At 45.5% G+C, this 13,816-nt stretch overlaps 1 protein-coding gene across 1 annotated transcript in view; it reads right to left on the bottom strand.

The window, feature by feature from the left end:
* The window catches only part of LOC126419414 (43 kDa receptor-associated protein of the synapse homolog), a 100,192-nt gene that overhangs the window by 34,577 nt on the left and 51,799 nt on the right, over positions 1-13,816 (bottom strand). The window contains exon 6 of the mRNA XM_050086603.1: positions 13,621-13,719. Coding sequence (XP_049942560.1) covers positions 13,621-13,719 — 99 coding nt within the window. The remainder of the gene's footprint in view (positions 1-13,620; positions 13,720-13,816) is intronic.

Genomic DNA, 13,816 nt, shown 5'->3' with positions numbered 1-13,816 from the left:
GGTTGCGTGGTTCCAGACTGCAGCGCCTAGAACCGCACGGCCACTTCGGCCGGCTGTGAGTGATGTCCTTAGTTTAGTTCGGTTTACGTAGTTCTAAGTCAAGAGGACTGATGACCTCAGATGTTAAGTCCCATAGTGCTTAGAGCCATTTGAACCATTTTTGAACCTGGAGTCTTATGCAGATATGGAAGTAAATTTGTGTACCGCTTTCTCTAGCATTACTGTTTAAAAGTTTATTTTCAACTAACATGGATACAAATTTAAATTTACTGCGCTGTTTATTTACATGTATATTCTTTATTTCCTGTAAGGAAACAAGGAGGTCGAGCCTGACTACTAGGAAGTCATTATGCAGATTTTGTTTACTTTACTTGTCCACAAGGTGGCTCTGTTGTATCGTGTTTGCATTGTCCCACGACAGAACTTCCTAAGCATCAACGACAGACCCATTCAGTAATCAGTGCTACTTAGAGACATACAGTATAAAACGATGTAGCGGTATCGGTATAGTTCCGCAGAACTCACTGAGATGCACCTTGTGTATGGGGAAGTACCTTGCAATGCTCTCGCTGCTGAAAGGCTGTACAGGCATCATTTGTCACGACGAGTGTTTATTTCTCTCGATCGACGAATGAGGGAAACTGGTTCACTGGAAAGCAGAAACGGCAACATGAGGTCCACTCGCACACCCGATTTTGAGGAGGAGGTGCGCACTTGGTGTATTACGCGTGAAACAGGCGCTGCACGTCCTAGCGAGTGGGCAAGTACTCCACGAACAACACTTACATCCATATCAGCCCCAACGAGTCCATGCAATGGTTGTGACGGATTTTGCACTGAGGGTCACATTTTGTCAGTGTTTGATCCTAACAATGGATTGATCTACCAGATCTCCTCTAAATCGTGCTGTTTAATGACGAGGTCTCATTCCAAATGGTTCAAATGGCTCTAAGCACTATTGTCCACATCCATGCCCGAGGCAGGATTCGAACCTGCGACCGCAGCAGCAGCACGGTTCCGGACTGAAGCGCCTAGAACCGCGCTTATTCCTTCGTGGTGGTATTTCTAACAGCAGGAATAGCCATGTGTGGGATGTGGTAAACCCTCAGGCTGTAGTACAGGTCAAACATCAAGGACGTTTTGCTGTGATTAACCGGGCAGGCGTTGTAGACGACAATCTCATCGGACTGTATCTTCTATCTGGGCATCTGAATGCCCACAGGTATTGGAGGTTCGTGCAAAGAGTTCTTCCTGAGTTGTTGGAGAATGTACCCTTGCATGTTCGTGAGAGGATGTGGGTACAACATGACGGTGCACCGCCTCACTTCAGTGTGGATGTCCGCAACCATCTCAATGTTGTATTTCCTGGTCGCTGGACTGGAAGGGGAGGTCCTATTCCACGAACTGCGAGGGCAGCTGACATTATCCCTTGATTATTTCCTATGGCGATATCTAAAGTCACTTGTGTATGAGATCCCAGTGGATACTGAGATGGAATTAGCTGCCAGGATTGTAGCTGCCTGTAATTTGACTTGAAACACACCAGGGATATTTGTCAGGGTGCGTCAGAATCTTGTTCGCCAATATCATGCTTGCATTGAGGTTGATGGCCGTCAGTTTCAGCACATTTTCTAAGATATAGTTCAAATGGCACTTTCATTGTGTCAGTGACAGTATTTGCAGTTAACTGTAACTAATGTTACTACAGAGTAATGTGATTTTATTCCTATTGTCTCCTTGAGCCGGCCGTTGTGGCCGTGCGGTTAAAGGCGCTTCAGTCTGGAACCGCGTGACCGCTACGGTCGCAGGTTCGAATCCTGCCTCGGGCATGGGTGTGTGTGATGTCCTTAGGTTAGTTAGGTTTAATTAGTTCTAAGTTCTAGGCGACTGATGACCTCAGAAGTTAAGTCGCATAGTGCTCAGAGCCATTTGAACCATTTTTTTGTCTCCTTGAGCTGGCTTCTCCGACCCTAGGTTCCCCGCCATGTGGAATATTTGCACGCTCCTACGGAAACCACCATATATATACACTCCTGGAAATTGAAATAAGAACACCGTGAATTCATTGTCCCAGGAAGGGGAAACTTTATTGATACATTCCTGGGGTCAGATACATCACATGATCACACTGACAGAACCACAGGCACATAGACACAGGAAACAGAGCATGCACAATGTCGGCACTAGTACAGTGTATATCCACCTTTCGCAGCAATGCAGGCTGCTATTCTCCCATGGAGACGATCGTAGAGATGCTGGATGTAGTCCTGTGGAACGGCTTGCCATGCCATTTCCACCTGGCGCCTCAGTTGGACCAGCGTTCGTGCTGGACGTGCAGACCGCGTGAGACGACGCTTCATCCAGTCCCAAACATGCTCAATGGGGGACAGATCCGGAGATCTTGCTGGCCAGGGTAGTTGACTTACACCTTCTAGAGCACGTTGGGTGGCACGGGATACATGCGGACGTGCATTGTCCTGTTGGAACAGCAAGTTCCCTTGCCGCTCTAGGAATGGTAGAACGATGGGTTCGATGACGGTTTGGATGTACCGTGCACTATTCAGTGTCTCCTCGACGATCACCAGTGGTGTACGGCCAGTGTAGGAGATCGCTCCCCACACCATGATGCCGGATGTTGGCCCTGTGTGCCTCGGTCGTATGCAGTCCTGATTGTGGCGCTCACCTGCACGGCGCCAAACACGCATACGACCATCATTGGCACCAAGGCAGAAGCGACTCTCATCGCTGAAGACGACACGTCTCCATTCGTCCCTCCATTCACGCCTGTCGCGACACCACTGGAGGCGGGCTGCACGATGTTGGGGCGTGAGCGGAAGATGGCCTAACGGTGTGCGGGACCGTAGCCCAGCTTCATGGAGACGGTTGCGAATGGTCCTCGCCGATACCCCAGGAGCAACAGTGTCCCTAATTTGCTGGGAAGTGGCGGTGCGGTCCCCTACGGCACTGCGTAGGATCCTACGGTCTTGGCGTGCATCCGTGCGTCGCTGCGGTCCGGTCCCAGGTCGACGGGCACGTGCACCTTCCGCCGACCACTGGCGACAACATCGATGTACTGTGGAGACCTCACGCCCCACGTGTTGGGCAATTCGGCGGTACGTCCACCCGGCCTCCCGCATGCCCACTATACGCCCTCGCTCAAAGTCCGTCAACTGCACATACGGTTCACGTCCACGCTGTCGCGGCATGCTACCAGTGTTAAAGACTGCGATGGAGCTCCGTATGCCACGGCAAACTGGCTGACACTGACGGCGGCGGTGCACAAATGCTGCGCAGCTAGCGCCATTCGACGGCCAACACCGCGGTTCCTGGTGTGTCCGCTGTGCCGTGCGTGTGATCATTGCTTGTACAGCCCTCTCGCAGTGTCCGGAGCAAGTATGGTGGGTCTGACACACCGGTGACAATGTGTTCTTTTTTCCATTTCCAGGAGTGTATTTCTCCTCTCATGATGTGACCAATATATTCCATTTTTCTAGTTCTGACTTTGTTCCCCGCTTCCTTATCCTTACTGATTCGCTTCACACCATCGTCATTGGTAATTCACTGTGTGAAGGATATTTTTAACACTCGTCGATACAGTCACATCAATCCCTTAGTCTTCTTCATTTCTGCCTATTTGTATTCCATACAAGAGCATTGGGATTACATAACATTTAATCTTTCGGAGTCGTAGTTATAAGTTCGATTTGCGATTCGTAATAAAAGATGTCATCTTAAAAAAGGCAGTTCAGGCTTGTTCATTTCTAAGAAGGGAGTTCCTTATTGCTTTACACTTTATTTTTTTCAGTCATTCATGGTGTACCATTTGATCATTATTACAGTTGCGAGTGTGTACTACTATAGTCTAACCGTAGATGGCAAGACAATCATAAGAAGTGTAATCCGTCCACACTACAGGCCAGTTTGAGAAGAGCTGTCTTTAAGTGAGCGGAAAACAAGGATTGTTGTGAAGAACAGCGCTGCACGACGTGGTTTCTGCGAGAGGAGATGCAAACACTGCAGATATTCACAGGCGAATGTTGGCAGTGTGTGGAGAGCGTGCACCGTCACGAAAGATGCTCTTTCAACGCGACAACGCTCACGCCTGTACTAGTAGCAAAACCATGGCAGCCATCGCTGAAATGGGGTTTCCGGGTACTAGCATACCCACCGCACTTTCTTGACTTGGCTCCTCCTATTCGGGGCTATGAAGAAATCTTTGGGCAGACAACACCCACATTTTGCAGACTCCCAGAAAGTGCGAGCAGGTGTCTTGCAATGGGTGCGAAGGACTACAGAGAAGTGTTTAGAGGACGACCTACTGAAGTTACAGAGGCACCTGTACTTTCTTTAATGTTTCTGTGGACTCCAGAAGTATCATATTTTTTATCCATCCCCTCCACTTCCTCATCTATCTCTTTCATATCATTTTCCTGTGTCTGAATTATCTTGTCTGATCTCTACATCTGTTTTATTATACTTTTATTTGTTATACCCTTATGATTTTTTTTCGTCCATAGAAAGGGCTTTATTTGCCGTTCATTTTTGTTTTACAGTTCGTTTTGTTTCAATTGGTAGCTTCAAGTACAAACTCATCAAGTGATTTCCAGTTGTTGTTAACACTGTTATTTTTTTCTGTGAGTTAGCTTTCTTTTTGTACCATTGTCTTTTCTTTAAGTAATTATGTATTAATTCTATTCAAAAGAGTTATTTCTTTCAGTTTTTGTATCTTACCGGAGACGATTATAGTTTGAGTTTACGTCGATTCCTGAGGCTGTGACAACCACTTCGATGGAATTTCTATGTCTTTAGTTAATGAGGTTGAAGTTAGTTTGATCTGATTATATGTTTTGTGATATGTTTGGTGAGGTCCATATATATAATGACGCTTTTGCTATTTATACCACTTATTCATTATTACAAGTCAGTGTATTTGGGAGACCTTGTTTAAAATTTCGCCACATTTGATCCTAACATCTAGTCCATGATCACCTACAAATTACCAACGTCTCCTTGTCATACGTAAAGCCTGCTAATTACTAAGACTGGTGAACCCTTTATCCCAGAAGCGTTTATTAACGATTCTGTCAACAGTTGCAGTATTTATATTAGGCGACTACTTTCGAACCCTACAGTTTCATTTTCAAGCCTGACCTACTGAGGCTACGAAAAAGCAGTATATAGTTGGCAGTGAACACTGAATTCAAAAGTTGTATGCCATCCTAGGCATGGAACAATACTGAACACTCCATTATACAGGACAGAACATACAAATACAGGCACAAATGGTAGATGTCTAAAGAACGTAGAACAGTAAAATGAAAAATAGTGTCACATTTAAAAGTGACTGGTGGTTGTACTCAGAGTGTCATAAAAAGAAGTGTGCGTTAGACAGCCATCTTAATTTGTAAGATAACTGTGCAGTGTGGATAAAATAAAACTGCTCCAGAAAATATTTCATACGCTTTAAGACAGGCAATCCAGCTTACAACATCCGCTATGGATGCGGATAATGTAGGCTGGATTACCTATCTCAAGACGCATGAAACACACTAACGGAAAAAAGAAGTCGCACAGCAAGGAAGAGTTGTGCGAGATAAACGCAAGTTGGTTGGTGTTTTTCTACGTCTGAAAGATAAGTATGGCACTAAAAACATCTCCACGAGGTTGCGAATCAGATTTGCTTTCAACAAACACTTGACGGTCGTGAGGACCTCACTGAGTTTGAACAAGGTCGTGTATAGGGCTACGAGAAGCTGAATGTTCCGTCTGAGATATTGCAGAAAGACTTGGCAGTACTGTAGCCACTTTGCTTGATTGCTGGCAGCGGTGGTGAGGAGAATGTGTGGTCGCAAGAAGACACGGCTGCCGACGACTACGTGGAACTACCGTAGTGTTTGGCGTATGACTCAGGCCCATCCTATTGCGTCTACAGCAGCAATTTGAGCAGCAGTCGCACCACTGTGACACAGGGAACTCTTACAAATCGGTTACTTCAAGGACAGCTCCGAACCAGACGCCCTGTAGCGTGCATCCACTGACCAAAACTCACCGCCATTTGCACCTTTAGAGGTGTCAAGAGCCCACTGGAGGGCAGGATGGAGGTATATTGTGTTTTCTGAAAAAATCTGATTCTGCCTCGGGGCCACTGATGGCTATTTGTCGATTAGGAGGAGGCCAGCTGACGGCATGAAACGAACCTGTCTACGTGCTAGACACACTGGACCTACACCTGGAGTTATGGCCTGGGGTGTGATTTTGTATGACAGCAGGAACACTCTCCTGGTTATCTCATGCACCGTCACTGCAAAATTGTGCATCATTCTGGTGATTCGACCTTTTGTACTGCCATTCATGAATAGCATTCCAGAGGGTGTTTTCCAACAGGATAACGCTCGCCCACATACCGCTATTCTAATCCAACATGCGTTACAGAGTGTCGACGTGTCACCTCGGCCTGCTCGATCACCATATCTGTCTCTAATCGAGTACTTATGGGAAATCATCGGACGACAACAGGAGCGTCATCCAGAAACAACATAAACCGTCCCTGTATTGACCGACCAAGTCCAACAGGCATGGAACTCCATCCCACAAACTGACATCCGGCACGTGTACAATACAATCCAGGCACGTCTGCGCCGGCCGCTGTGTCCGAGCGGTACTGGGCGCTTCAGTCCGGAACCGCGCTGCTGCTGCGGTCGCAGGTTCGAGTCCTGCCTCGGGCATGGCTGTGTGTAATGTCCTTAGGATAGTTAGGTTTAAGTAGTTCTAAGTTCTAGGGGACTGATGACCTCAGATGTTAAGTCCCATAGTGCTTAGAGCCATTTGAACCATACACGTCTGCATGCTTGTATTCAACATTCTGGCGGTTATACGGTTATTAATGCACCAGAATTCCACATTTGCAATGGATTATCTCGTACTGACATTAATCTGTAATCTCGCAATGTTAACCACTTAATATGTTACCGAGACAAATATATTTCCGAAATTTCATTACTCTACATTAACAATTTCTTAGTGTTGCGCTTTTTTCCGTTAGCTTATGTTCTGTGCCGGTTCTATTTTGCACAGCCTGTAGAAATGGGGGAGAGCACACATTTTCGTGTAGAGCAGGTGGAAAGTACAGCCTAACTCAGAAGTAGGACCACGCCGTCTGAGGGTGAGAGTGGTCCTGACATTCTCTTCCTCAGACGGCGAGTAACAGTAGATCAAAGTCCTTCTGAGGTGCTTCCTCCTGGACTGCGTCATTGGTGACAGTCCACAAATACAAACTCTGTCTAACCACTCTATTTCACATTTACTATGCTAATTACTTTAAGTTTACAATTATGTATTGATTTCATTCGTTAAAACTCTAAGAAACCTAATAAACTTCATTTTAAGTATACGTAGAATTTAATATCGTGAAAACACGATCTGTCTTGGTCACCAAATAGCGAGTAAAATATAAATTGGAGAAAATAAATAAATATTGTTGTTGTTGTGGTCTTCAGTCCTGAGACTGGTTTGATGCAGCTCTATCCTGTGCAAACTTCTTCATCTCCCAGTACCTACTGCAACCTACATTCTTTTGAATCTGTTTAGTGTATTCATCTCTTGGTCTCCCTCTACGATTTTTACCCTCCACGCTGGCCTCCAATGCTAAATATGTGATCCCTTGATGCCTCAGAATATGCCCTACCAAACGATACCTTCTAGTCAAGTTGTGCCACAAATTTCTCTTCTCTCCAATTCTGTTCAATACCTCTTCATTCCTTATGTGACCTACCCATCTAATCTTCAGCATTCTTCTGTAGCAACACGTTTCGAAAGCTACTATTATCTTCTTGTCTAAACTATTTATCGTCCACGTTTCATTTCCATACATGGCTACACTCCATACAGATATTTTCAGAAACGACTTCCTGGCACTTAAATCTATACTCGATGTTAACAAATTTCTCAATAAAGAAATGAAAAATGATGTTCACAAGGCTCAGTTTTCGGTCACATGTTTCGGTATGTTAATATGTATTGGTTGCCTTTACTTTATGTACTCCATGCTCCGTCTGTATGTAGACCGAACAGTAGTGAGAAAGCATGCTTCCCTGCTTACGTGCTTTCAAATATGAGCATGATGGTCCATTCTTGCAGATCCCTTTTCATGCTGTCACTTCTGAACTTGAGTATTATATTCGCCCATTTCTAAGAGAGAACAATAGGAATGGAAGACTCAATAGTACTCGAATTAAAAGGGGATTAAGGTATGTGCGCACTCTCTCCCGTTCGCTGTTCAACCTACATAGCGAAGAAAGAATGACAGTAATAAAAGAAAGGATTAGTAGCAGGATTCAAATTAATGACATTGCCATCCTCTGAAAAAGAGAGGAAGAAGAAGATTACCGGTTGTATACAAATACCAACGCACTGAGCACAGAATATTGGTTGTGAGTGAACCAAAGAAACAAAAAAGTCAATTCTGTATTCCATCTCGGCTTTATTGTGATCAGTGTCATTTATTTTCGTATTATCAGTTTATTTCGACGATGTGCCATCACGAATACTTACTCGTATGGATTTGAATTTTTTATTACCACCTCATAGTATTTTAAAAAGTCGTCCTGTGCAAGGGTACAAAATGCACGTCTGTCGTATTCATATATAATTTCAGGCATAGTTCGAATTCATCACGTAAACTGCACATGAATCATCCAGTGATAGAGGGATGAGGACAACGCGGATAAAATTAAGTGAAAAATACATTAATTGAGGTTCCAAAACTCTTCATTATCACCTTGAAAGAGAATCTGCATGAGTAGTTTCGAATAATGTCATGCGAGCTGTCACCTTTCGCCAGTTGCGTAAGTGTGTGCAGCTATTGTCTGTGATGCAGTTTACGAATATTTTGAATAAATAATTTGCAGGATGAAGAACCTGTAGCTATCAAGCGAGGACCAAAGGCTCTTATTACGTTCTTGTCCACTTCATAACTAGAATACAAATTACATTAGTTTTACTTTTAACCCGACCAAATTAAAGATTTCAGACCCTGCCTTACAACGTATGAAAGTATAACACATACAAAACGTTCATCACATTTTACTGAAATAATGATGATATTTTTAATATTATAAATAATTGTAATTACTATAGTAATAGAAGAAAAAGGATGGTTTAAAACAAGATTTGAATACGTCTAAGGCCAATTGTAATTTATTGGGCTAAAGGATATATTGAAAGAGAAGATCGAACATTTTTGTTTTAGCAGACACATCACTAACTACTCTTTGAAACTGGAAAAGGGCATCAGGGAAAATTTAGTTTACTCCTGCAGTGACATGTGTGCTTGCATGCATGCGTACGTATGTGTGTGTGTGTGTGTGTGTGTGTGTGTGTGTGTGTGTGTGTTTGTGTGTGTGTATGAATGTGTGTGTGTTCGTACGAGGGGAGAGTAGACAGGTTCAAATGGATGTAGGTTGCAGTATACAGGATGGTCAGAAGTCGTCTGAAAAGCTTGTAGGGGTGTTGTAGCGTAGTCTGTGCTGAGAAATAATGTGAAGAAAAAATTCGATACGTTGCGCCGTTTCCGTGTTAATTAGCTCTAAAGTTAGTCAATCAGACGGTTGCGCGTTCTTCGTTAGGCGACACCGTCTCTGGCCGGCTGCTTGAATTTCCACGTGCAATGGCCTGATTGGTTAACTTCACTGCTAATTGACACGAAAACAGCTCAACGTATCGAATTTTTTCTTAACAATTATTTCTCAGCACATCCTACCCTGCACCACCCTTACAAACTTTTCAGAGGTTCGAGTTCTCCCTCGGGCATGGATGTGAGTGTTGTCCTTAGCGTAAGTTAGTTTAAGTTAGAGTAAGTAGTGTGTAAGCCTAGGGAGCGATGACCTCAGCAGTTTGGTCCCATAGGAATTACCACATATTTCCAAATTTTTGCTTGCACATGACAGAATAGCATGGAGAGCTTTATCAAATCCGTCTTCGGACTGAAGACCACAACAGACATGCGATTCAGTTCTCTGATGAATAAGGGTGACAGAGCCGGAGACTGTTTCCTAGTACCGGAAAGGATTTAGGAGAAGTGGCTGTGTGTTGGACAGAAAATATTTTGCTCCTATGGAAACGAGTGTGACTGCTAAGCTGTTCAGATAACTAGGAACTCATGGAAAATGAATACACCAGGGAGGCACCAGAGAAGCTATTCTGGCCATTCGGGGAAGTCGGCGTCTAGAAAAATGGTTCAAATGGCTCTGAGCACTATGCGACTTAACTGCCGAGGTCATCAGTCGCCTAGAACTTAGAACTAATTAAACCTAACTAACCTAAGGACATCACACACATCCATGCCCGAGGCAGGATTCGAACCTGCGACCGTAGCGGTCACGCGGTTCCAAACTCGGCGTCTAGAAACCTAACGTACCGAGCAGCCTGCCCGAAACTTTGCAGATGACCACGGGTAGGTTGGCTGCAAGTAGAACCATCACCCGATGCTGCCGATTTCTTTTAAGCCCGAGGTTTTTAATATCCACAGCAAGAGCTGTTTCTCACTGGTACCCGACTTCTTTTGCCATCAAGATGCTTTTCCGTGGCTGGTACAGTCTTCATTCCCCTGCTCCTATCGTTTAGGCGGCATGTGAGACTGTTTCAGTGGTACAGGCACCAGGAAATGCATAAAAGACTGCGGGTTAGTCAGAGAAACATTTAATGATCTTGTTGCTCGTAATCTGTGGCAATCAGATCATCCAGAATTAGGATGGTAGCTCGTGATTACGATAACATCCGGACCACTGACGCCTCCCGTGCGGCTGCTAAGGTACCCTGCCACGTTATACTGCAATGTGCCAACAATAGATGGTATCTCTCTTGATCGCTCTCAGTGACGTGCTTTGTTTCTAAATTAGTGTGTGTCTTCTGATTAGTGATGTGTATTGTTTTTCTTGGTTGCTCGAGCGTTGTTTCGTGATCCAGAAATAACTCTCTTGTATCAATGCACTGATGCCACCTTTTCCAGTGGCCGGCCGGTGTGGCCGTGCGGTTCTAGGCGCTTCAGTCTGGAACCGCGTGACCGCTACGGTCGCAGGTTCGAATTCTGCCTCGGGCATGGATGTGTATGATGTCCTTAGGTTAGTTAGGTTTAAGCAGTTCTAAGTTCTAGGGGACTGACGACCACAGATGTTAAGTCCCATAGTGCTCAGAGCCATTTGAATTTTTTTATCCCAGTGTCTTTTTATCTTGTCCAAACATGTGAGTTTTATCGTTTATATATTTGCATGTCTTTACCACAGTATATCCCGTAGCCCAAAAAGTTTTGAGACTAGAATAAAGAAATAGAGGAAAGTTAAGATGGTGTTCTTAAAGCTTCAAATGTTCTACATAGTCTCCCTCCCGCCCCCTCCTACGCTTGAGTAAAACCACACAGAACGTTCATACAACTATGTGCAACTGTCAGAATTGTCTTTCTTTCCGATGTTGTTCTACTCGCGCGTCACATTCGCACCTTCTTCGGTCTTGAAAAATCAGAGACGCATTCTGCGCTTTGTCGTTTTGTTGTAGGTTCGTATTCAAGACACAAACTGTTGTCACCTGTGATGATATCTCCAAGAAAAGATGGTCCGCATTTTTCATTTCTGAGGGACGATCAAAAAGTTTCCGTTGGAGGGCTGCACAGTCCAGAAGTGTATGATAATCAGGTAAAATCGCCGTGAGCATTGAGTCAATAACCCCACCGATGCATCACGCAGAAGACACCCGTTTGATGAAACACCGTGTCCTGCTGCATGAAGAAGTCCGTAACTGCCTCCTACACATTCTGTCCCGAAAGGAATCCTCGATCCTCCAAGGCCTTTTTTTTATGCGGTCAAAGGCGTTATAGCCGCATGGTGAGAGATGAGGACTATAAGGTGGACGACAGAGCGTCTCGCACTTGAGTTGATGTAATTTCTGCGTTGCGACATTTGCGATATGGGGATGTGAGTTGCAATTTTCCCGGACGTTTATCCGTAATCACCCCTACACATACTTCATTCTCCGAAGGATGTCTACAGATGTTTGTCCTTCGATAGACAAGAAAAGAATAATAACACGTTGGTCCTGTTTGGACGTATGTGGTAATAACGTCACGTGTTCGCATTTACCACTTGCGCGTCGGAAAGATGCGAATGCTGCACTAATCATTTGAAAGTCTCATCGGGTTTGCTGCCGGATCCTAAAATCAACTTGACTCGATATTTCGGTGATCCAACTGGTCGCCATCTTCATGGAGAATGCTGCTTCTGCTGATGAGTTCCGCTGAGAGCTGCAAATCGACGTCCTATATAGACCACCGTTCAGTATACGGTGCATGCGGCGTCCATCACGGTTGCTGCCCTCCAAGACAGAGAGGTGGCGCCGTCCTTAGTAGAACACTGGGGGCAAAGATATATCGCACTCAGGGTCGCACCGAATAGCGTTCAATTCTGATGCGAGATAGTACAGGATTCCGCGTCCTGCTAAGAGGAAACCCATTGTTTCTGTTGATTAAATTACCCACCAACCTAATTTCAAGAGTTATTACGTCGGGAAAGCCTACCAAGTCACTTTCCTACATGTCGGTGATAATATACCCGCGTTATTTTGCATATAGGTGAGGTAACGACGTCAAACCGAACTTTTCTGATTGCCTCCGATCAAGCAATTTACTGCAGGCGTCCACGCGCCGTTGTGTTTTTCTTCGAGAGTCGAAGTGTGCGGCTCAAATTTTGCACAACGTTTTCTGTTCTTCAAAACAGTCTAAAGAATCTCTCCAACACTTGGAGATGTCACTCCGTTGCGATTTGTGACACAACAACGATGTCACACTACGACCAGACTCCCGCTACCTGCTCACAACTGACTGTTCGAATACACATCCGTTGTTTACAATTGTTAGTCAGGAATAAAATCAGTCCCGCAGACTTTTGGACGGACAGTGTAGATGTTTAATTGAGTCGGTAGTCGACTCAGATTTAAGTACAGATTTGTTCCACTGATCTATTATCACACCTGGTCTATGGTTCTTTCTTTCTTTCACTGGTGCCATGTCCCGCGCTGACGTAGGATCGGCATTGTTAGGAACGGATTTGGCAAAGTTAGTGGAAAGGGGTGGCCGGATGCCCTTCCTGCCGCCACCCCGTACCCCCCGGGACGGAATTAGTGCACCCTTGCTGTCTGCGTCGAGTGTAATTAATGGAATAGTGCGAACGTGTTCAGATGTCTGCGACTCTTGTAACTCGGGCGGAACGTGGGGACCAGCCCGGTATTCACCTAGTGGGATGTGAAAAACCGCCTAAAAAGCACATCCAGGCTGACCGGCACACCGACCGACGACGGTAATCCGCCGGGCGGATTCGATCTGGGGCCGGTGCGCCTACCCGAGTCCAGCAAGCAGCGCATTAGCGCTCTCGGCTAACCTGCCAGGTTCTACTTCACTATGGTTGTGAAGGCCTAGTTACACCTGTTGTATGAGATGAATCGATGCTTTAGGCACAGCAGGGCAAGGAGGAGGCTAGTGGTTGCAGGTTTCCATGCCACACAGCCGAGAACTCAGTTTCACCTTCCCACAACCTGAGCGCCACACGTTAGGAATCTGGCGGGAGCGTGAGCACTCACATTGATCTCGGCCTTCTTGCGGTAGATGTCGCCCATGATGCGGATGCTGCGCGCGTACGTCGCCTGGTCCCCAGAGACCAGCGCCAACCGGGTCGCCTCCTGCAACACGAGAACCATCTCTGAGGCTGCGCAGATACAGCTCGCATATAAGCCAGCGCTGCACTACGTCAGGCGCCTCGTGGCGCGTCAAACAGCG

The sequence above is a fragment of the Schistocerca serialis genome, chromosome 9 (genome assembly GCF_023864345.2).
Source record: "Schistocerca serialis cubense isolate TAMUIC-IGC-003099 chromosome 9, iqSchSeri2.2, whole genome shotgun sequence".
NCBI lineage: Eukaryota > Metazoa > Arthropoda > Insecta > Orthoptera > Acrididae > Schistocerca > Schistocerca serialis.
The sequence above is the reverse complement of the archived record's forward strand: the minus strand, read 5'-3'. Positions and strand labels throughout refer to the sequence as shown.